The sequence below is a fragment of the Cervus elaphus genome, chromosome 18, assembly GCF_910594005.1.
Source record: "Cervus elaphus chromosome 18, mCerEla1.1, whole genome shotgun sequence".
NCBI lineage: Eukaryota > Metazoa > Chordata > Mammalia > Artiodactyla > Cervidae > Cervus > Cervus elaphus.
In genome coordinates, this window is record NC_057832.1 from 93427252 (window position 1) to 93450602 (window position 23351).

The 23351-nt window shown below is 39.7% G+C and overlaps 1 protein-coding gene across 23 annotated transcripts in view; it reads right to left on the reverse strand.

Annotated features, from left to right (window-relative positions):
• Positions 1-23351, reverse strand: part of CADPS2 (calcium dependent secretion activator 2) — a 571224-nt gene that overhangs the window by 112764 nt on the left and 435109 nt on the right. For 14 of the 23 annotated variants that reach the window (XM_043872599.1, XM_043872595.1, XM_043872586.1 and 11 more), the window contains one exon: positions 23053-23073. The exons of the other annotated variants lie outside the window; for them this stretch is intronic. In XM_043872599.1, the coding sequence (XP_043728534.1) occupies positions 23053-23073 (21 nt within the window). The remainder of the gene's footprint in view (positions 1-23052; positions 23074-23351) is intronic. 23 annotated transcript variants of the gene reach the window in all.

Sequence of the window (23351 nt, forward strand, 5' to 3'; positions counted from 1 at the left end):
TTCAACAAGGATATTAAAGATAAACGTTGTCTTAGATTTCTGGACTCTCTCTTTGCCCATACATAGAGATTGTAGGGAAGAAAAAGAAAATATTCAGATAAAGAGCTTTTTCTGTGGAACCTAAGGAGTCTTTTTTTTGCGGGGGGCGGAATAGATCTAGTCCCTCAGCATCTCCCTATAACGCCAGCCTTAAATGTGGAGGAGACTTTCATTTGCTCTTAATTTGTCCCCAACTGACATACAATGATGCAGTGAAACATAGCTTGTGGTTGGTGCTTGTTCATTAAACATTTATTACACACTCACTATAGGTTACAGTGTGATGTATGTGGGGGCTCCCATCCTCCAACTCTGGTACACATCCTCCTAAATTCCCCTGCAGGGTGAAAGCCCCTGGCCCTCTTGACAGGGATCAAAGAGTAGGTTGATTCTTCAGGAAAACAGTGAGCCAAATACCACAGAGTGGAGTGTGCCTACAAGGATCTCCGCTGTGGGGAGTGGGAGGAAATATAAGACATGTCCCTGCTTTTAAACAGCTCAGACTCCAAAAATCACTCCTGCTAGGATCCTCAGGCATCCATTATCCAATCTTCCCTCTCTTTCATGATCACCTCAACGTCCTCACGTAAGGGTGACGTCAAGGAGGCTCCTGACTTTGCACAGCAGTCTGCCTACTTGGGAACAGTTCCAGCTGTGACGGTGAGGAAGCGTAAGGATTTTGGGAACCGTGTAAAGCCAACAGAGGTGATGAAGGGGATGTGAGGAGAGACAGCTGAGAGCAGGTGCATGTGGGGGAATCAGTGGGAAGATAATCAGAAACGGAGGCAAGTCCTAAAGGAGAAACCAGTGACCTTGGTAAGAGAAAGAAGCGTTTCTAGAAATGACAGAGATGTGGTGCATTTCAGAGGAAGGTGAGGATGCAGGTGGCTACAAATGTTACCATTTATTGAGAGCCAAGGATGTGTCAGGTCCAGCACCACGCACTTCTCATGTGTCATCACGCTAATTTTCCTAACAACTTTAAGCCATTTGGCTATTTATTCATATAAGTCAGAGATGAGGAAATGAGCATGGAGAGATGACATGAAACAGCTAGTACATAGTAAAGGTGGGGCCTCACAGCATGAGCTCTTACCAACTCTGCCCTGCACGTGCCCGGATGGAGCAGAAATGTGCTGAGGAATGATCGCTGAGGAGCCTGAGATTGGATCATCGCAGGCTTTAAGTAAGAAAATAAACAGACTTAGTAACTATATCCTACGGGCCTTCCCAGGTGGTGCAGTGGTAAAGAATCTACCTGCAATGCAGGAGACATGGGTTCGATCCCTGGGTCAGGAAGATCCCTGGAGGAGCAACTGCAACGCACCCCAATATTCATGCCTGGGAAATCCCATGGACAGAGGAGCCCGGTGGGCTACAGCCCATGGGGTCACAAAAGAGTCAGACATGACTGACCACACACACATCACACAACTATATGCTATAGGTAACTTTGAGCAAATGTTCCTTTGCTGGGTTTTACAATAAGTTAATTTTGGGAAAATGAATTTGTGACTGTGCAGAACAAGGAAGGACTGGTGGGGGCCAGGTCTATCATATGGAGAATGACTGGAAGATGGTAATGGGAACAGAAAAGAAAGAGGAAGGTGGAGGGACACTTTGAGGAGAGGATTTGCCAGCATTTGTGACTGGAAATTGCAAGCCAGAGAGGACAATGACCCTGAGGTCTGCAAACTGCATGGCTCAGAGAATGAAGATACACAGTTGATGAAACTACCAAACAGGTCTTTTTGGTTCACCCCACATATATTGGGAGTAATTACCATGTACATATAAAGTAAGCAAATTATTCTAAACTGAAAGGAAAGTTGTGCATTGTATTAAAATTTGCATCCACAAGGAATTAGGCCATCTGGATGCTTCAAGCAGAAAACTAGTCATCATTCAAGTCATAACTTTAATGTTACCTTAATTGTGGGGCATCCTCAAAGTTTTGATGCTGAGTGACTTCTCTCTCAGGCTCACGAGCCTGTTACTAGACTGGGCTCAGATCAGTGAGAAACCAGGTCTCAAGATCTTGTGCTCTCACTGTCTTGAAGAGACTTTGGACCATGATGGGTACTTAATGAATGTTCACGAGAATGCGGTAGCATAATTTTGGGGAATGTGCATGTTAAAAACAGAATCAATACCCAAATTATTTCATTTCACTTTGTGTGGGATTGCCAATAGCTTTTAGTCATTCACACACCAGAGGCGGACGAGACAGGAAGTCTACCGACAAAATGCAGCTGTGGCCTGAGGACACGGCTCAAAAATCAACGAAAGCTGTGTTCTTAAATTAGAGATTTTTGGGGGAAGAGTTTTCAAAATAATTTTTGATTCTCAAGAGCATATCACTTATATTCCTTAATTTTTCCATCTTTAGACTGAGGGTGTTGCATGAAATTGAGGATTCCTAACCTTAGGTTTGAGGGAATCCTTGAACCCCTTGAAATTATATGCTAATTTTTGTGTATAGAGGCATTTTTTCGGGAGTGAAGAGTCACGACTCTCAGCTTCTCAAAGTAGTCCATGTGCCACACAAATGATAAGAATCACTGAACCATATACTTTCTAAGATTGCTTCCATCTAAGAGAGTCTACGCTTCCTATAAATTTTGGGCTTTACCTACATTGGGTTATATTATTTCAACTTCATGAGGAAATGGAAAGGCAACAAAATGTAACTGTTTTGATCACAGAAGGGGAATTTATTTCTCCTACATACTTTAGAATATTATTTACTGAACCCCTAAAACCACTCTGCCAGTTAGGGAATCAGGACCCCCATATCCAGATTAGGGAAAAGAGTCTTAGAGAGGTTAAAACATTAGTAATACAATAACTTGAATTCTTTTCCACTCAATTCTCTGAATAGGATTAACATACACATATACACACTCAACTAAATATTTATATAAAAATAAATACAGTTTATTCAATATAAATAAGCTATATTTATTCAATATAAATAAACTTCTAAATAAACTCAGAAGTTTATTTAATATAAACTCATCCACCTTTATTTAATAGAAACTTCTGAAATAGCTGAAAGTTTGAGCTTATAAAGTTACCATATCTTTAGCCACAAGTAGGCAATAATGGAAAAGAACCAAGGAAGCTACCTGAAAACTTATTACGTGTGAATATGTTTACATGTGAATATGTCAAAACTAGCTTTTACATTTGACATTCTCTTAAGGAAGAACTCAGAGTACCTTGTGTTCCACTGAAACTTAAAAACAGTCTGAAACATTTTCTTCTAGATTAAATTTACTGAGAGTCTCAAAACTTCGTACTTGAACATAATGGCCACTCTAACACTTTAAATAAGTAGAATTTTTATCAAGCACACTATGTATGCCATCTCTGGCTGCCACTCATTTGACTACTGCCAAGAAGTTTAATGCATTTTGTAGTCAGAAGTCTATTAGATAACAAGGTTATCAATAGTGCCATTAAAATTCTGAATGCTGTGAATATTTGAGAAATCACCCTTAAAATGTCCACTTCCCTCTTTTTGTAACATTTCTACAGCATTACAGGTGCCTCAATATTCTTCAAGCCTCAACATCAAGTTGCTGATAGTTGTAATGCATTTCAAACAGTGATATTTTAAAAAAAAAGATACCTAAAGTCGCAAGATTTCTTGATGAATTTCAAAGTATTGCTCTTGGCTAAGAAAGTTTTTCATTCTGGAAAACTTTTACTTTTCTATGATAACACTTCTTGGCTCCTCAAAGCAATTCCTTTTAATTATGTGTTGTTGTTTAGTTACTGAGTCGTGTCTGACTCTATTGCAACCCCATGGACGGTAGCCCACCAGGCTACCATTTCCGTCTCCAGGGGATCTTCCGGAGCCAGGGACTGAACCTGTGTCTCCTGCATTGGCAGGCAGATTCTTTACTCCTGAGTCACCAAGGAAGCCCTTTAATTATGTACCTCTGTACATTTAAGAAGGGCTTTCCAGGTGGCTCACTGGTAAAGCAGCTGCTGCCAATGCAGGAGACACGGGTTCTATCCCTGGCTCAGGAAGACCCCCTGGAGCAGGAAATGGCAGCCCACTCCAATATTTTTGCCTGGAAAATCGGATGCACAAGGAGCCTGGTGGGTTACAGTCCAAAGGGTTGCAAGAGTCAGACACAATTGAGCATGTCATTTAAAAAGACAGCCTGGAAAAAAAAAAAAAAAAAAAAAGACAGCCTGACCACTGTGCATTAGTACGCTTTAACTCTGCTCCCCTGCTTCGAATAGGGTGCACATTCTCAGCATCCTCTCCTTGGCTGCCGCCCTCCCTGCCACTGCCTGCCAAAGTTCCTTGTGGATACACAAGGATGCTCACAGTGAAGTTTGTGAGAGGACATGGGGAGAAGACTAGTCTAAAGATAATTTAGTCCATTTTTCTCCATATAAGATATACAGAGATTTGAAATGTATTTGACCTTAACTTTTAACAGACTGACTATATCTGTACTTGCAGCTAAAGAAGAAATAGAACTCAGAATGGTGTTGAATTGAGGGCTATGATGATAATCCCATCACAGTACGGCCATGTCTTTCTCCTAGGTGTCTAGATCATGACAACTAGCTGGAGTGCACCAACAATAGTTCCTATATATGTGCCAAGATTTCTTGCTGATTCTTCACCATCCCCAGATTTTGTGGCCCTGAATTTGATTCAACAAACAAGCATGTAAGATATTGTATTAATAACTGAGGGGATAGAATGATGAATAGAACTTCTGCCTTCAATGAATTTATGTATCTTTCCCCCTAATCAGCTTATTAAGTAGAGGACAGAGCTGCATCCCATCCCTTTTTGGTTAATAAGAGGAAGTTCTACGAAAAAAGCTCTGACAGAGAGTGAATTAAATGTACTCACTATGCAGAAAGAAATAGGAAAGAAATAGCATCAAAGATATATCAAAAAGAAAGGTTTTAATTGCTTGTGTATAATACATGGAGTTCTTCAGAATCAAGTTATCTTCTTGGTGGGTGTGTGTTTGAGTTCAGAAACTCTAGATCAGAGAAAGTTAGCCACAGGCTGACACTGAAGTCGCCCATCTTTCCCCTCCCCCCATCTGAAGAAAAAGCACTCACTCCCTCCCTCTAAAGGAAAAAAATCAGATGAATGAGGAGAAAGCCCTGACATTCAGGGGGTAACTGAGGAGAGAAGCTTGTACACCTGAAGAAGAGATGCTGGGGAGAACTGCAGGTCCTGGGGAGAAAAGGAAAAGTAAAGAAATAAAAAAAGAAAGAGGAAAGAGGGGGAGGAAGTGGAGAAATGACCATCATCTAGAGAAAGGCATTAAAGGAAGGTGTACAGCTTGTTCCAAATAAGGAGATGGGCGACGTGGAAGCATCTACATGGGACACTGTGGAGACCGAGACAGGGAGCCTGTGCCTTGTAAGGTTCAACTAAACAAGGAGGCTGGCCCAAGGATACAACAACTGAGTTCTACCTGAAACCCCAAAGGTCATTCAGTAGCAAGGACTGTCGGCACCCTCTCTGTGGGCTGCTGATCAGGAAGACTTATCTACCCACAGACCCCGCTGAGAAATGGTGGAAGGGATCCCTCTATTTCCTTGTGACCCTCGTCCACCAAAGTATTGGGCTGGCCGAAAAGTTCATATGGGTTTCCATAACATTTTACGGCCATAACATCTTGGCCATCTATTGGCCAACCCAATAAGATTGTGACTGCTCCTGTCACCTTCCTCACCCTCTTATAAAAATACTGGGCAGTATCATACTACGGACATATGCTGCACACTGCTATGTACACATACATGCTTTATACCAATCAGATCAGAAATTGCTCCATCTGAACTACCACCTCTATGTTAAATGCCTTTTTCCATTCACCCACCCTTTAGGCCAGCCCAGCTGGCTCAGAAATTTCTACTGGCTCCCCAGCCTGTCTTAATTTGAATCTTAATTCTTGTCTGGGGTCAATGTTCTCCTTGTTCATGTGATTCAAATGAAGAACACAATTGGAAAATGTAAATTTTATTGAGATTTTCTGACCTACCCTCTAGCTTCAGGCATAGCAACCTGGTAAGAGATACAGAGTCTAGTACAGCTAGGTCCTTGGGGGGTCCTACCCCTGGTCAGACCTCAATACTCATGGGCCTTTATATCGCAAGAGGGAAGGAGGGCAGGAGATCAAATATTTTCCCATTAAACAAAACAACCACTCCTCCTCCCACCTGTCTGCCACTTTGGAGCTTATGACTAGAAGAGATAACTTTGGGGGAAATGCTCTCAACTTAGTCCCCTAGAGGGAAGAGAATACAACCTGCTGGCTAAAAAGACCATCCTAGAATCTAGGGGAGAGGTGTAGCCCAAATCTGAACCCCACATCCCCAACCTGATCTATATCTGCTTAAGATATGACTCCCCAAACTTGGCACTACTAACTGTTGCAAAAGGATGGCTTATCACTGACTCTCTCTTGAACTGTCTTACTGAACCTATTATGGTTCTATGAGTTCCAGATGGGCTTCCCTGGTGGCTCAGTAGTAAAGAACCTGCCTGCCAATATAGGAGATATGGGTTCAGTCCCTGGAAGATCCCCTGGAGGAGGAAATGGCTACACTCCAGTATTCTTGCCTGGAGAATTCCAAGGACAGAGGGGCCTGGTGGGCTACCATCCATGGGGGTCACAACAAGTCAGACAAGGCCTAGCTACTGAGCATGTACGCACACACCCTGAGTGCTAGACATAATACATAGCTCTAATCAATGAATTGAGTGTCTTCAGTATAGGTCCGTGATTCACAACTTCATCATGCACCAGAATCACCCGGAGGGCTTGTTGAAACACAGACTGATGACATCAGCCCCAGAGGTTTAGATTCAGTAGCTCTCGTGTGGGGGTCAAACAATTCACAGGTCCCAGGAAGTGCTGGTCTGGGGAATGCACTTTGACAACTATTAGTGTTTATGAAAAACAAAGATGACTTGTTGAAACTTCAAATTATTTCTTCCTTTACCTGCAGTCAAGCTACATGGTTACATAAATTTCATTTTAGAAAAAAAGTGACTTTATTCTGTAGAATCAGAACACACTATCCCTTTCTGTAATGTTATTCCAGATAGGATGAGGTATATTTTTGGACAATCCTTAGGTGAATGAAAATAATCTGGAATGCCTCCCTATAGCCATTTACAATACATGAAAATACCAGTGCCACAGATGTTTGAAAACAATAGGTCTGTAGCTTCCTAATTCCAAGACTCCCTTTGGGGCCAACTTGTTTAATGACCCGTCATTTAAAGCAACAGTTGCAGTTAATACCTCCTTGGAATTAACCATGCTAATGATATAGTGCTTTCAAATAATTGTCCTGTGGTCACAGATATATTAAATACTTTACCTGGATTGTCTTTCGCATCAATAAATCCATTTTTAAGGAAATGGTTGGCTATAGAGCACAGGAGAATTGACACTGGACTACAGACAACGGCAGCCAAATTGGATCCAATTGAGCAACCTCCATAAGCCACAGCCAGTGATCTATGAGTGACAGGCCAGAAAAAGTCCGATATATTTGGATGTAAATGTCAGTGACACGCGGTGCAAGTTTCTTGAGGAGGAATATGGAGGTACTGTCTCCTCTGAAGATCTTTTTTAAAAAAATTTTATCTTGTTTATTATTTATTTACTTGGCTGCTCTGGGTCTTAGCTGTGGCATACCAGGTCTTTGATCTTGTTTGCAGCATGCAGGATCTTTAGCTGTGACATGTGAACTCTGAGTTGCTGCCTGTGGGATTTAATTCCCAGACCAGGGATCAAACCCTGGTCCCCTGCACTGGAAGAGTGGAGTCTTAGTCACTGAATTGCCAGGAAAGTCCCTTCTCCTGAGATATTAAAGTGAGGAACGACTGTGATGGAATTACAGAGACAGGACTATTGAGATCCATACACAACCAGTTGAGTATTATTTGGTTTAACACTTGTCACAGGCTTCTAAAACTTGACTTTTAAGAGTGGAGAAACAGGGGAGTTGCCTGGTGGCCTACTGGTTTTGGGGTTTCACTGCTGTGGCCCCAATTCCATCCCTGGGCCAGGAACTGAGATGCCACAGCTGCAAAGTGGACAAAAAGGAAAAAAAAAAAGGCATGGAGAAACATACCCTGATTTGAGTTTTATTCAAGTTTAACTTAGTCCTTTTAGCTATTGAGACTCTGGCTTTCTTCAAATCTGTGAAACCAGAAGATCAAAGATCTCACCTGAAATGGAAATCTGCAGTGTTGCTGACTGCAGAGCCTATGAAGGCTTGAAAGAGAAGAAAACTTTCTTGTGTGCATATTTACTTTGGCCTGGTTAGCTCTTGCTAGAAATATGTGGCAAGATTCTAATGACAGCAGAATTTTTTTCCATTGGCAGTTCTGAGAGCTAATAACTGTACAACAGGTGCTTTTCTAAAGACAAGTCTTCAGCCAAGAAATCTATCTGTATCTTACACGCACACACGTATCAATACATTCAGCAGCTGAAACTGAGAAATGGTCCCTTCCCTGGTTTTGCTCTTCACACACACACATACATGTGTATGTATATACATATGTGTATGTGTATACACATACACACACACACCACGGACTTCCCTTCCCTGATGGCTGACCAGGTAAAGAATCCACCTGCAATGCAGGAAACAAAGGAGATGTGGATTTGATCCCTGGGTTGGGAAGATCCCCTGGAGGAGGAAAATGTCAACCCACTCCAGTATTCTTGCCTGGAAAAATCCCATGGACAGAGGAGCCATGCAGGCTACAGTCTAAAGGGTCACAAAGAGCTGTATATGACTGAGCAAGTAAGCACACACATATATATACCATATTTATTTCTCCTCAATATAACTCAGATTCAGAAATTGAAAACCATCAGAATAATCTCAATTATAGTAACTGACACACCAAAACTAAATTATCATATAATTAAGGCCTATAGCATCTTAAATTTCATGCCTAGTCCTTCCAGTCTTCTGAGTGAAAGTGAAAGTGAAAGTGTTAAGTCACTCAGTTGTGTCAGACTCTGAGATCCCATGGACTGTATCCCACCAGGCTCCTCTGTCCATGGAATTCTCCAGGCCAGAATATTGGAGTGGGTAGCCTTTCCTTCTTCAGGGGCTCTTTCCAACCCAGGGATCAAACCTGGGTCTCCTGCATTGAAGGCAGATTCTTTACCATCTGCATTACCAGGGAAGGCCCAAGAATAAAGGTAATCCGAAGACATTTACCTAAAACAAACAGCTTTTCCATGGTCATTCATTACATTCCTACATACAGGGAGTAACTTCATACCTCCATACTCATCCTTCTCCTGGCCCTATACTCTTCTTTCCATTTTCTAGGAGAAAGTCTGCCTGTGAACAATGTGGGTTAGGTAAGCAGGATCCAGTGAGGCAATGGGGGTGAAGATGGTTTGTTCAGCAATGAGCAATGGTCAAGGAGAAAGGCATCACAGAGGCTTGCCAGCTGGAAGACAAACTGAAGGAGAAGAAATGAGAAGTCTTCTAGACACAGCAACCACAATTGAAGATTTGTAGCCCTGGATGCTAAGAAATTAGTCAAAAGCTCTTTAAGATATTTTTTGATGTTCACCATTTTTTAAAAGGTCTTTATTGAATGTGTTGTAATATTGCTGTGCTTAATGTTTTGGGTTTCTGGCCACAAGCCATGTGAAATCTTAACTCCTTAATCAGGGATTGAACCTGCACACCCTACTTTGGAAGGCGAAGTCTTAACCATTGGACCACCAAGGAAGTCCCTAGTCAAAAGATTTTGATGTCTGTATGTATGTCTTTGTTTCCTTTGACACATAATCAAGATCTGTTAAGGCAGCCAGCCCATGCATTAGTGGTGATAATGTATTTGAAACCATGATTTGGAAAAAGTCTCCTAGCTGGGCAAGTATACAGACCAACTGAAGACTGCAGGGTTGGACCTGCTGACCGGAGTACGTCTACGATTGCTTGTAACCTCCTGGGTCTGTCTGCCACCATGAATGTGTGTGTGTACACTGATGCCTCTGGGATATTTTATAGGTTTCCCTTTTGAAAATAAAATCCAGCAATACAAATCCAGCAATACAAATTCAAACTGAGTGCTTGAAGCTATATGGCCACTTTGCTATGGGCTACAAGATATCTCCCTAATTTCCCAAACTAGTTATCTGTCTAAGGCTTTGAGCACTTACACATTCTGTTGAGAAATAAAGAGGTGAAATCTGTCAGTTTGCATTACTCTGGTTTTGTCCAAGTGAAAAGACTTTGTAATACACCTAAACTACTCGGATTAACAAGGTGCTACAGGAGCCACACTGCTGCCTGTCACTTGGTTTGCCTGTTGACATGTGTTAGTAAATAAATAAGAAGGTCATCAATCAGTTGGTTTCAAAACCTGGATTTAGAGAATGACAAATTCGACAGAATTGCTCAGGAAAGCTAGTTATTTCAAGGCTGAATTTACCTGTGAGCCACAATCTATACAAAAATAAAAATAAAACACAAAAAAATACATGAGACACTGTCAAGTGAGCTGAATAAACTGACACCCTTTCTGAGACCTTTTAGGTAACAGGTGTTGAACACTTGTAATGAGATTTCCATGCATCTTCAGAGGAAGGAGACAAGATTCTAGCAAGAGCTGTTCAGAGTGTTACGGAGCATGGCCAAGGGAATAGTTCTCAGGGAGGAACGCCCTGAAGGAGACATTACATAAACGTTTTGTTTTATCAGCAGGTGCTTCTGTTCTAAGAATTTTTACAAAAGGCAAATATTCACCCAAGAGAGAAGCTTTAGGAAGGCTGTCACTTTTCCAGATTCTGAGGAATCTGGGGTATATTTAAGTAAGTACTCCCAATGCCTTATCTTGGGTATTCACCTCATATTATTTTACAAATCTTCCTTTGAAATGTCAAGAGTCAATATGGTTCATGGAGCGCTCAAAGTAGCATTTCAGAGTGTGTGAAGAATTTTTTTTCCAAGCATAAATGGTTGGTTAACAATTCTGCATAGAAAAATGAAGTTACTAAATTGGAAGTTTGGAAAACTGAGGAAGTGAAAAGATAAAAATGTTGCTTGATGATAGTTAACAATAAAAAGAAATGAAGCATTGACAGTAGTAGATGTTTTTTGTAATACTCTGATGTCTTCAATCTGTCTGGAGATCATGTTTTTTTCTTAGAGACAGATTCAGTTTCTCTTAAACCATTTAGCTGCTGCTGCTGTTGTCTTTTTAACATTCCTAGAACAGCCTATCCTTCCAAAGTGATTTGTGGTCCCACTGTATTCTGGATGAAGCACATCAATCTCCCATTTATACACGCCTCTGTCTCTACATTCCTGTTCTGAGTATCTGGTTGATCATGGGCTTTGGGGATTGTTTTATAAATCGTCTCAGTATGTGGCAAGGCAAGTCTCTACACTGTTTTGCTTTTTCCTTAAGTTAATACAGTTTTCCTGTACCCTTTATTCTTTTATTTAAATTTTGGAGTAACTTTTATCAGTTTTTCCTAAGATCCTGAAATTCTGAAGGACGTTGTAGTGAAATTATAGATTAACTTGGGGGGCTGCTAAGTCACTTCAGTCGTGTCCGACCCCGTGCGACCCCATAGACGGCAGCCCACCAGGCTCCCCCGTCCCTGGGATTCTCCAGGCAAGAACACTGGAGTGGGTTGCCATTTCCTTCTCCAATGCATGAAAGTGAAAAATGAAAATGAAGTCGCTCAGTCGTGTCCGACTCTTAGAGACCCCATGGACTGCAGCCTACCAGGCTCCTCCGTCCATGGGATTTTCCAGGCAAGAGTACTGGAGTGGGGTGCCATTGCCTTCTCCAACTTGGGGGGAGAGTTTACCTATTATTAAGTCATCTCTCTTAAGGACATGAACTGTCTCTATATCTATTTAGATTACTCGCTGTGACCTTCATTTAAATTTCAAAGTTTTCTTTATAGAAGTCTAGAAGTTCTGTATAGTCTGGCTGGATACCTTAGAGTTTGGTGGTTACTGTGAAAGGTACCTTATCTATCCATCCATCTACCTAATAGAATGATGGTGCAAAGTAGTATTTCTGAGTGTGGTCCATGAACCACTGTGGATCCCCAATACCTTTTGGGGGGCCTGCATAGTCAAAATCATAATAAGATGTTTTGCCTTTAAATTCTGTTGACATTTACACTAATGGTGCAAAAGCAATAGTAGGTAAAACTGTTGTTACCTCACCATGAATCAAGGCTTAAGGTGCTAAATTATACTTCTCATGTATTCTTTATCACCACGTACTCAAGAAAAAATGCTGGATGGAAGAGTAAAAATTATTAATTTTATTGAATTTCTACCCTTGAGTATACATTTAAAAAAATATCAGCTGTGAGAAAATGAGAAATTTGTGTCAAGTGCTTTGGTATACTGAAGCACAGTGATTATCTCAGGGAAAAGTATTTGGACTGTTTCAGTCCAAGGCTGAGCTAACTGCATTTTATTCTTTTACAGAGAACCATTTTTAGTTGAGAACTACTGACAAAGTATGGTTATTCAGACTTGGAAATCTGGCAGATGTTTTCTGAAAAATGAAGCAAACCTGTCACTTTAAGGAAACAACAGACAGTATTTGTTGCCAGTGATAAAATGGAAGCTTTCAAGCAAGGGTAGAATTTTAGAAAACATATCTGTCATGAGCTTGATAGCTTCCCAATACTTTAAGGCTTTTTTGACGAGTCAAGGGTGATACTGACAAGGGTGATTTTTTCAGTATTACATAATATTTGTTAATATTAAAAAGATCACAAGTCACTGCATATTTTTCAAATGATCAATACTTGGTGTTAAAAATTACACAAGGTGAAAGATGCATTCAAAATACATGATAAATCAACGGAACTTAATGAAACCTCATGAAGAGTTTACTGATTTGCTTTCAGATTCCACATTTCAATTAACCTATAATAAACTTCCATTTGCTGAGAAGAAAACTCATAATTGTATGAAAAGTTTACTAACACTTTTCAACTACAGTAAGATTGAACACAGATTTTTTTCCTGTCTTAGCCAAAAATAACACATTGCAATAGACTGAATGCAGAAGTATGTATGAGAATCTAGATGTTTTCAATTAGGGAAGCAATTAAAATAGATGTACAAAAAGGTAAAACACTGTTACACTTCTCATGAGTTTTTTGTTTGTTTTGGACATTTTTCCTTTTCATAAAAATATTTTATGTTAACAAGTAATGGGTTTATGTTTATTTTTAAGCAACATTTTATATGTTTGTTTTATACATTTGTTTTGCATTAATTTTTAAGAGTATAATAGGTCCCAAAATTATAAAGTTTGAGGACATTGGTGTAAAGAAAGGCAGTTGATTTTAACAGGCTGACTTTACAAACTTGATGAACTCTAGTATATAATAGGTTCTATTTAGATCCTGTAGAATATTCTAGGGAAGATGATCATTTGCAAACAATGGTGGTTTTATATCTTCTCTCTTCATTCTTTTGACTTTTTTTTTTCATTCCTTTTAGGTAGAGAGTCTGAGACTCAGTATTATGAAAAATGATAATGTATGTATTTGTCTTATTCATAATCTTAGAGAATGACTTTAAAATTTCTTCATTAAATATCCACTGTAGGGATTTTTCTATATGAATTTTACAAAGCTAAGGAACTCTTTCTAAGCTAATGGTCTAATCTTTTTAATGCCTAAGTGTTGAACTGTTTCACCCTTTGAAAAATATCTATTGAGGTCATATGATCTTTAAGTTTTTTAGTTTTTGATGTTGAATCACTTTTATATATTTGAAACAAATCTCACTGATCATGATATGTTATTTTCCAAATACACTGTTGGATTTGTGAGCTAATGTATCCAGGAATTTTATATATATGCTTATAACAAAAAGGACCTATAATAATTCTCTTGTTTTATTGTCATTATCAGGCTTGGGAATCAAGATTATGCTTGTTTTATGAAGTAAACTTCCCTCATTTCCCATTTTATTGAACTTATTTTGGATAGGAATTATTTGTTCCTTAAAATTTGGTAGAATTTACCTCCCCAAACAACTGTTCTTAGGGATTTGGGGATGGGAGATTTTTGACAACTACTTCATTTTCTCTAAAACTTATGGCCATTTAAGCTTTGTTTCTTGGGCTGATTTTACCAATATACAGCTTTTTGAGAAATGTATCAATTTCTGACTTTCAAGTTTTGTATTTGTTCACAATACTTTTCGAGTATTTTCTCTGTCGTGTGTCTCTAGTTCATTTTTGTTTTCATACTGTATTTATCTGCATTCTTTCCTAAGTAGTCAGATAGAAGTCTATCTTACTCTATTTCTATTCTTTATAACACTTATATTTTTCTTTTGTATTGTCTACTTATTTCTCCTTTCTTGCTGCCCTCCTTCTAATCGCCTAGGTCACTAGCTAGTTTTTCAGCTGTATTCATCCTGTATCCTGTTTTTCTTACAACCATATTATTTCATACCCAATACTTCCACTCGGTTCTTCACTACTGCTAGTTGCTGCATCACACTGCTAAGCATCTTTCTGTATTGCTTTGAGACTATTATGCTCAGTTTAAATTCTTCCTCCACCAGTTCCAGATAATACATATTACTTATTGTCTTTACTAACAGCTGCACTCCTTCGGAGTCTAGTAATTTTGGATTGAGAGCTCAAGATCATTTGGAAGTACAGAGAATGGGGTGATGGGTGGGCCTGTGCCCTTTGCAGGGACTTTGAAAGGAGAGAATCTTAGTCTTTGGAGTAGAGAGTCTCAGGCAACACAGAATCAATACTGATAGATTCCCTTTTCATACTAATCTATCAGGCAACTCCTATGCATAGGGATTCACCATTGATTTGTTAGATTTAAAGCAACAGCACTTGGTTAAAAGTCTCCTTAGCTTTAGTTCACCAGGCTGAGGGTTGGGATGTGGAAGAGTGAAGGGATGATGGGGGTGGCTCAGCTCTTTCCTGTTTTCATCAAACTCTCACTGCATCACAGCTGAGCCCCTGTCCTGATAATACTGCAGATCTTGGCCACCTGACCTACTGCTACCAATCCCAATGACAAGAGCTAAGGCATTGGACGTCTCAAGGCAATGTGCGGGGAGGCAGGGGCAGAATTTCAAAGTTTCCCTCCCTCCCTCTCTCCTTCTGACCAGCCATACATCAGACTAGGGTAGCTAACTCCCCACCAGACAGACTGGTGAGACTGGAAGGCACTCTTCTTTGGGCAAAATGGAATGAAAGTGAGTGAAACGAAGGTGAGATTATACCCTGCTCTTTGGATGGCAGCTGAAAGGAGGCAGAACTCAAGACAAGGTGTTTTTTAGGGAGATACCAATGTTAGAAATGGAAGGTAAATAATGTAAAAGAAGACAGAGGTACAAGCCACAGGAGAAAGAAGGGATATATGATGGAACAAAATACCTCCGGAAAGGGGTAGGTAGAATTGGGGTCAACATCACAGGTGGATGAGTTGGCCTTGAAGAGAAGATAACTCATCCCCTGATGATGCAGAAGAGAAGAGACAAGTGGGTGTGAGTAACAGGAAGTTTGCAACTACAGAGCTAGAAAACTGAGGCTTACTATGTCCTTTATAAGACTAAAAAGTACTGACTTCCCTTAAAAAATCTTAAATTTAGGTGTCATTGAAACTTAGGGTCATGTTCCTATGATAGCCTAATCTGGAAAGGGAACACTGATCATGATTGAATCAGGTTTTCCTTCTTTTATATACAGAATACGCTATGACTGTCTCTGAAACTGTCCTTATCTATTGCAATTCACACTCAAACAGAATAAAATGATAACTGAGAAAAAGATGGATGACTCATTGACAAAGAGACTGATGATCAAGGAAAAGTTCTGCTCACTTAGGTCACAAAAGACTTCATGGCATGACAAGTCATTCAGCCCTGGCAATATTAACCCCAATACAAAGGACAGAAGCCAAAAGCAGAGGGTAGCATGACGGCGCAGCCAACAGTTGCTTTAGATGGAGCAGTGCATACTGATGCTTTCCCAGAATTAGACGAAGGTCAATCAGGAAGGACGTTAGAGGAATGCAGACCCAGAACTAATTTTAGAGGAGACAGGGCTAAGTATCCTGAAATGTCTCCATGCGGGACCTAGAGATTGTCACGCTGAGTGAAGGAAGTCAGACAGAGAAAGAGAAATATCATATGACATCCCTTATATTGGGAATCTAAAAAGAAATGATACAATGAACTTATTTACAAAACAAAAACAGACTCACAGACTTAGAGAACAAACTGATGGTTGCCAGGGGGGAAGAATGGGGAAAAGAGATGGTTGGGGAGTTTGGGATGGGAATGTACACATTGCTATATTCAAAAACGATAACCAACAAGGACCTACTCTACAGCACAGAGAACTCTGCTCAGTGTTACATGGCAGCCTGAATGAGAGGGGAATTTGGGGTAGAATGGACACATGTATATGTACGGCCGAGACCCTTTCCTGTCCTCCTGAAACTATCACAACATTGCCAACTAGCTGTTCAGTTCAGTCGCTCAGTTGTGTCCGACTCTTTGCAACCCCATGGACTGTGGCACACCAGGCTTCTCTGTCCATCACCAACTCCTGGCCCTTACTTAAACTCACGTCCATCAAGTTGGTGATGCCATCCAACCATCTCATCCTCTGTTGTCCCCTTCTTCTCCTGCCTTCAATCATTCCCAACATCAGGATTTTTTCAAATGAGTCAGTTCTTTGCATCAGGTGGCCAAAGTATTGGAGTTTCAGCTTCAGTACTCCAATATAAAATAAAAAGTTGAAAAGAAATGTCTACACGCTTTGTCAGAACCCTTGTCCTTTGGTAACTAAAGCTGTGGATGAACAGTGGGTGCAGAGGTCCCAGGCCACCCCTGGCATACAAGGGTGCGCCTTATGTCTTCATCTGACTCTTCACTTGGTTAGTGACCTGAGTGTACAGAGAGCTAATGAGCAACTGTACCACACGCTTGTACTCTGTCCTAAGCTGCTGGAAGATACACACAGAACATTAAAGCTCTGTCAGACATAAGCAAATCATGCCTTCACTTGCCTCTTCTAGTCAATAATCCCTGCAACTCCTGCCTATTATGGTCCCAAACTGGCTTTGGATATATGGAAACGAATCTGCCAACATTGTCATCAGTTGGTTAATGACATGAACACAAATTTTATAGTGCAGGTGCTTATCTTGAGTGCCTAGTGAGTTGGTGGGAGAGAAAATTTGGGGCAAATAAACATACTAGAAATCCTCATTTATTCCAGATCAGATGTGGAAATAGTCAAAATGAATTTATATTATTGCATAATACTTTAAAAAGAATATGGTCTTAATACTTTCTGTACATGCATCATATAGAATAAGGCTAATGGTGTGGCAAGGAGGTGTGAAAGACACCAATATATTGACAAGAACATGCTGATAAAAATAGTTTAAAATTAACATTTCAATTGTGTCATCCTAGCTGATAAAATTAAAATAATTTATAGCTATCAGGAAACAATTATCTTCTTAGGTAATTTAAATATTTTATTGACCACCTGAAAAATACTCACAGCTTTTCCTTATATATAGTGCAAAAATGAATTTTAATTTGATCCCTATCTAGATAATCAGAGATACTAACTCAGGGTAGCTCAAAAAAAAAAAAAAGAAAAGAAAAAGAAAAACTTTATAGATTTATATGATTTTCTCAGATATTTTAAAGAAAATGACAACACGTCATTCTCTCTGTTTTAGAGTCAGAAATTGTATCTATCAATTTGTTCCTAAACCATCAGGTGAAATAATCAGAAGCACAAATGGTCACTGAGGTTTTTATTTTCAGTCCAAGATCCCACAGTCCAGGTCACATTGTCCTAATAGGCTGGACTCTTTATTATCTTCAAGGCAAGGACTTTGGGTTTCCCTGGTGGCTCAGATGGTAAAAAATCTGCCTGCATGCAGATTCAATCCCTGGGTCAGGAAGATCCCCTGGAGAAGGGAATAGCAACACAGTTCAGTATTCTTGCCTATGCCTATAGAATTTCATGGACAGAAGAGACTGGCAGGCTACAGTCCATGGGGTTGCAAAGAGTCAGACATGGCTGAACAACTAACAATTCCATTTCCACTTGTTTCTTTTAGTACACAAATTACCTCTTGAAAAGTGTTGTCAGGCTTTATGGGAATGTAAGATTTCAGGTCTATTACTTAGACATTGTAGCCTGAATTCATGGTAACACATAATCCTTCCAAAATTTAAAAATCAAATTTGTAAGGAAACTCAAAAACTTTGATGAGAGTAAACTGTTATGTTATCCTGGAAATATTAGAAAGAAATTATCAATTCATTAACAAAAAAATTTTTCATCAACTCTGCAGTTTATATACTTACTTCTGTACACACATGCCCTTAAGTAGAATGTGTGTGCGTCCTAAGTAGCTTCAGTTGTGTCTGACTCTGTGTGACACCATGGACTCCTCTGTCCATGGGATCCTCCAGGCAAGAATACTGGAGTGGGTTGCCATGCCCTCCTCCAGGGGATCTTCCAGAACCAGGGATCAAACCTGCATCTCCTGGGGCTCCCGCACTGCACTATCCTGCCCTATCTTTACTCCTTTACTGCAGGAAAGAATCAGGGTTCTTTACTGATTTCATATATTTATTATTTACTGCTCCACTTTGACAATGAAGTGCTAAATTAAAATGCCACCCAGATGGCAAACACATCCTAATGACGTCAGGAGGGCTGCAGGGCAACTTCCCCACTCAAAGAAAGCAAGCAGTGCGGCCCTCTGGGAAAGCACGTCTCTCCTGTTCAACTGAGACCTTGAAAATGAGAGCACTAGGGGGTTAGAGCCGGGAACCTGGCAACAAGGGCCTAGACAGATCCTCACTGCACAAAGCCTCTGCATGTTCATTCCATGCTACCTTCTGTTCAGGGCACCTCCACGTACTGAGATTCACAAGGAGCTTAGGTACCAAACTGATGTAAAACATCCCAGGTCAAGGCAAGCTATAAGGAGAGGTCTCCCTCCTCTTTCATCGTAAGTCACAAAATGTTATGTAGTTTTTAGGAGAAAGCAGAGATGGTTGTTAGACATTTTATAGCTGTTTCTGTTCATTAAAAGATTCCTTGAATTAAAGAACAAATGAATTCTTCTTTAAAAATAATTTGCATCAATAAGGCATGTGATTAAAACACACACACACACAATTAGAAACCTAGTTTCAGTATCATTTTGAACCTTGGATTATCAATAAAAATGATCCTCTTATTATATAAAAAGTTAGGGGTAAAATTAAACCAAAGAGGAAACTAGCTGATTTTGCAACAGTGTAAATCTCAAACATTTCTTAAAATTAAAAAAAAATTTGCTTTCTAGAAATTTCAGGTTCTTCAAATGAATTCTTCAAATGAACTACAAAAGCGTTCTTATAAAACTCACGTAAACAATTTCCAAGAAGGAAAGAAGGCATTTAGAGAGGGGTCATCTGTTGTATTTCATCTAATACAGAGTTGTAAAATCCCTTTTTCTCTTCAAATCTGTGCTGCCAATGGAAAATCTGAAGAATTCCCAAGGATGAGAACTATGAGTCAAATGCTGAACATCATTTTAAATTATAGAAACAACTACTGAAACAGGTTAGATTACTAGCTGTAATTAATACAATTGCTGTCTGTAACTTCTGGCTTGTGTGATCCCAAGCCTCTTTACCACGCCTCCCCCAACCCCTGCCCCAATAAAGGGCATGAAATTCTGGTTTAATTTTTCCAATCTTGTTATTTTAAATTAGTGGTTCATTTTTGCTCTATACTGTTAACTATTCAGGGATTGGTTTGAATGACCTTTTGTAAGCCAGCTTGCCAGTTTACAGATATTCTCTCTACTGTAGAGTCTGATCACTGTGCCATAAACTCAATCATTTATTCAATAAAGTTTATATCAAGTAACAATGCACTGCGCACTTTTTTCAGCACTAGAGATACAGCAGTTTTGAAATACACAAGCCCTGCCCTTGGGGGCGGGGAGGGGCTAACATTCTAGGACAATAGCTGGATGAAATAACTCCCTTGCGTGTTAGATCATATGGGTTATAAAGAAAAAGAAGGAAGAATCACTTGGGGTTGTAGAGAGGTGGCACATTTTAATTATATTCAACCTTTGACACTTAAGAAGTGTCAGGGAAAATAAAGATTTAGTTTCTGGAGTCCTCTTAGCCTTCCACCAGAGGCCTGTGCTGTCCAGTTCAGCAGCCACTGGTCACTGGGATATGGATGAGTAGCTACTTCTCATGCAGGTGTGCTGGCAGAGGAAAATGCCCACTGGATTTCAGAAACATTGCAGGAAAAAAAGAATGTAAAATATTGTAATAACTGTGTATACTGGATACATTTTTAAATGGAAATATTTGGATATATTGGGTTAATAACCTATAATCTTAAAATTAATTTCACTGCTTTTAAAAATACCTCTTAAATACACCTACCAAATAATTTTAAGTTACAAATATGGCTTTCATTGTATCTCTATGGGCAGCACTGTTCCATTTCAAATGTCCATTTTAACTGAGTGCAGAATGGAGAGGTAGGGAAGTGCAGGGAAAATATGAAGGCAGCTTAACAGGTAGACAGTGGGTTCTAATCTCCACTTACTAGCTATGTGACCAGAGACTGGCTCGCAGATAATTACCCTTCTCCTTCTGTTTTCTAAAAGGAAATAACAAAAGTAATATTTACTGTAAAGAGAGGTTGTAAAGGATAAATGGATCCATGTAAAGTGCTTAGAATAATGCCTAGCATGTAACTGTTTTCTCTTATTAAATATTATTTTTGGAAAAAGTGATTCTACAAATAACCCTTAGCTTTTGTGATGGTATGTGAGTGGTTTGTCAGAAAATGTCATGACTTTAGATCAGATCACCCTGGAGGCAGGGAGGCCAGAGGAAGAGCGTGGAGTGGGCCATGGTGATTGAGGAATACGGGTGCAAGTCTCAGGTCAGCTCAATTTCAATCGCAGCATGACCTCATGCAAGTTGCTGACTTTTTCTAAAGTCTCAGTTGTCTCATCTGTAAAATATTTATTCTGAAGAGCAGTTTAAGAAACCATTGAAGCAGTATAAATGAAAAACCCCTGGGGCAACAGGTCAACAGATGACAAAATGATGACAAACCCTGGATGAATTTTATTCTCTGCGTTGGACAAACTAACAGAGGATAATGATTATAATGCTCAAGAGAGGACTATTTCAAAGTTTTATCAAGCCTTTAAGCTCCTCCACATGCAACTGATACTCTCATTTTTACTCACTGTTAAAAGTACCTCCAAGAACACTTACTAAGCAACCCTGTTAACTTGCAACCCAATGCAACTAGAAGAATATAACTACATTTCTCAAAAACCTCTCTTCTGTTACTTCAGAACAGTCTTGAGTGGAGGGTATCTTTCTCTTCCATTTACTTAAACTACTGAGACTATACTGATTTTTTTTCTCTTTTCTATGCAAGCGTTTAATTTTTAAAAAGTCTTTTTCGCAGAGTCTGCAGCCTAGACAGCTGAGAAATGGCAGGGATGTTAAACACAAGAGAAGGGAAGACTGACTTTTATCTGGTGGAAGCGAGTAGACAGGGGACAGCAAATTTCACAACGAAGGCAACTGCCTCTGCTCCATCCTTGCCAAGGCGAACGGTGACCCTTCCCATTTCACAGAAGCGTAGCCACTGCAGGTTGGGGATCAGGGCACCTGACTCTAGTCCCAGCTGGCTGACTTGTTTACTCTACGGCAAATGGGAAAACCACTGACAACCCTGGACTTCTTGTCTGCAAACTACGTAAAAATTATTTGCAACAGAAATGTAGGGGATAAAATGCTCTAAAAGGTTTTGAAAAAGTTTGCTAAAGAGCATGGGACTGGGGCTCTCACAATGGGCTGTCATGAGAGGGGAGGGGAGTCTCATATTCCTTTCCGAATTCATTTTTTTTTTAAGTGCACTTCAGCGATCATTGGAGGTGTGTTCTTTCCCCTTTTCCTCGCTCTGAGTGTTTTGTTCCTGACACTTTCTGAGGTCAAATGCCGGGAGAGAATTGAAGGTAGGAAAAAACAAAAATGAAATAGTGTCCTTAATGGAAAACTTCAGGTAAAAACCACCCAAGTAAACTTGTCTATAAGACTGCATGCACAATTTGACTAAGCTGAGAAAACTAGCATTAGAAAGGTCCATCACTTGTCTCTAGCACCTTTGTTTTCAGGTGGAACTAACTAATGGCCCTTTTGTCTCTCTCCAAGTAGTGAGTATCTACTTTGTGTCATGGGCACAGTGCTGGGTGTAGGAGACAAAGCAGTGAACAATTTTAGTAGAGACCTTGCCTGCAAGAATCTGAAGCAGAGATGGATGGGATGAACACACAATGGCCTCTGTAATTAAATTAATTACAATGGGCAAAAGTGGTATGCACACATACAAAAGTAACAAAACCTTTAAAAAACCTTAGAGACCTGGAGAAGAACTCTTTCCTAGCAATTTCTTGAGAATGGAGTTTTATAACCTCTGCTATGATGAACAACTTGCAAAGGTAAGAGCAGCTTACTTTTTATTTAACAGCATTATACGTTTTTACTCTCAGGTTATCTTCTGGGAATGATGAAAGGAAGATAGTCCTCTTTTCTACTTGTAAGAGTCCTTCAAATATTGGCAACAGCTCTAAATAAGATTAGTGTACATGCTTAAAACCTGATGCATAACATTAATACAGCCTAACATGTATTGCTTTGAACTCATATCAAAAAATATTACTGAACTTTTGCAGAGATAAATGGCCTGTGTTTTCCCTACAAAGCATTAGCAATAGCTCCAACAAAAGTCAAAATCTTTTCAGTATCTTAGTCAAAGTAATCAAACAAGACCTCTGAAAGGGAAAGAGCTATTCATCCATATCAAAACACAATACCACCACATTAAAAATAACGGCACAGGCATGCACAAACATTTATTACCTGGTTCCTTTTCTGCTGGGCCTAAAACATAAGAGAAGAATATTTAGGAGAAAAGCAAAGTCTATCCATGTCGCCCACTCCATAATGTAAAAGCAAAGAAATTAGCCCACTTCCTATTTCTAACTTAAAGTTGAGTTTGTTCTTGGTCTGACCCTAAGTATGAAACAAAACTCTATTTTTGAAGATACAAAAAAAGGGGGGAAAGGGAGAAAATGAAAAGCATAAAGGTTTTCCTTATCTAATAAGCATGCATTTTTTTTTTTTTTTGAGAAGAGACTGCTCAGCAGTCCTACCTGACA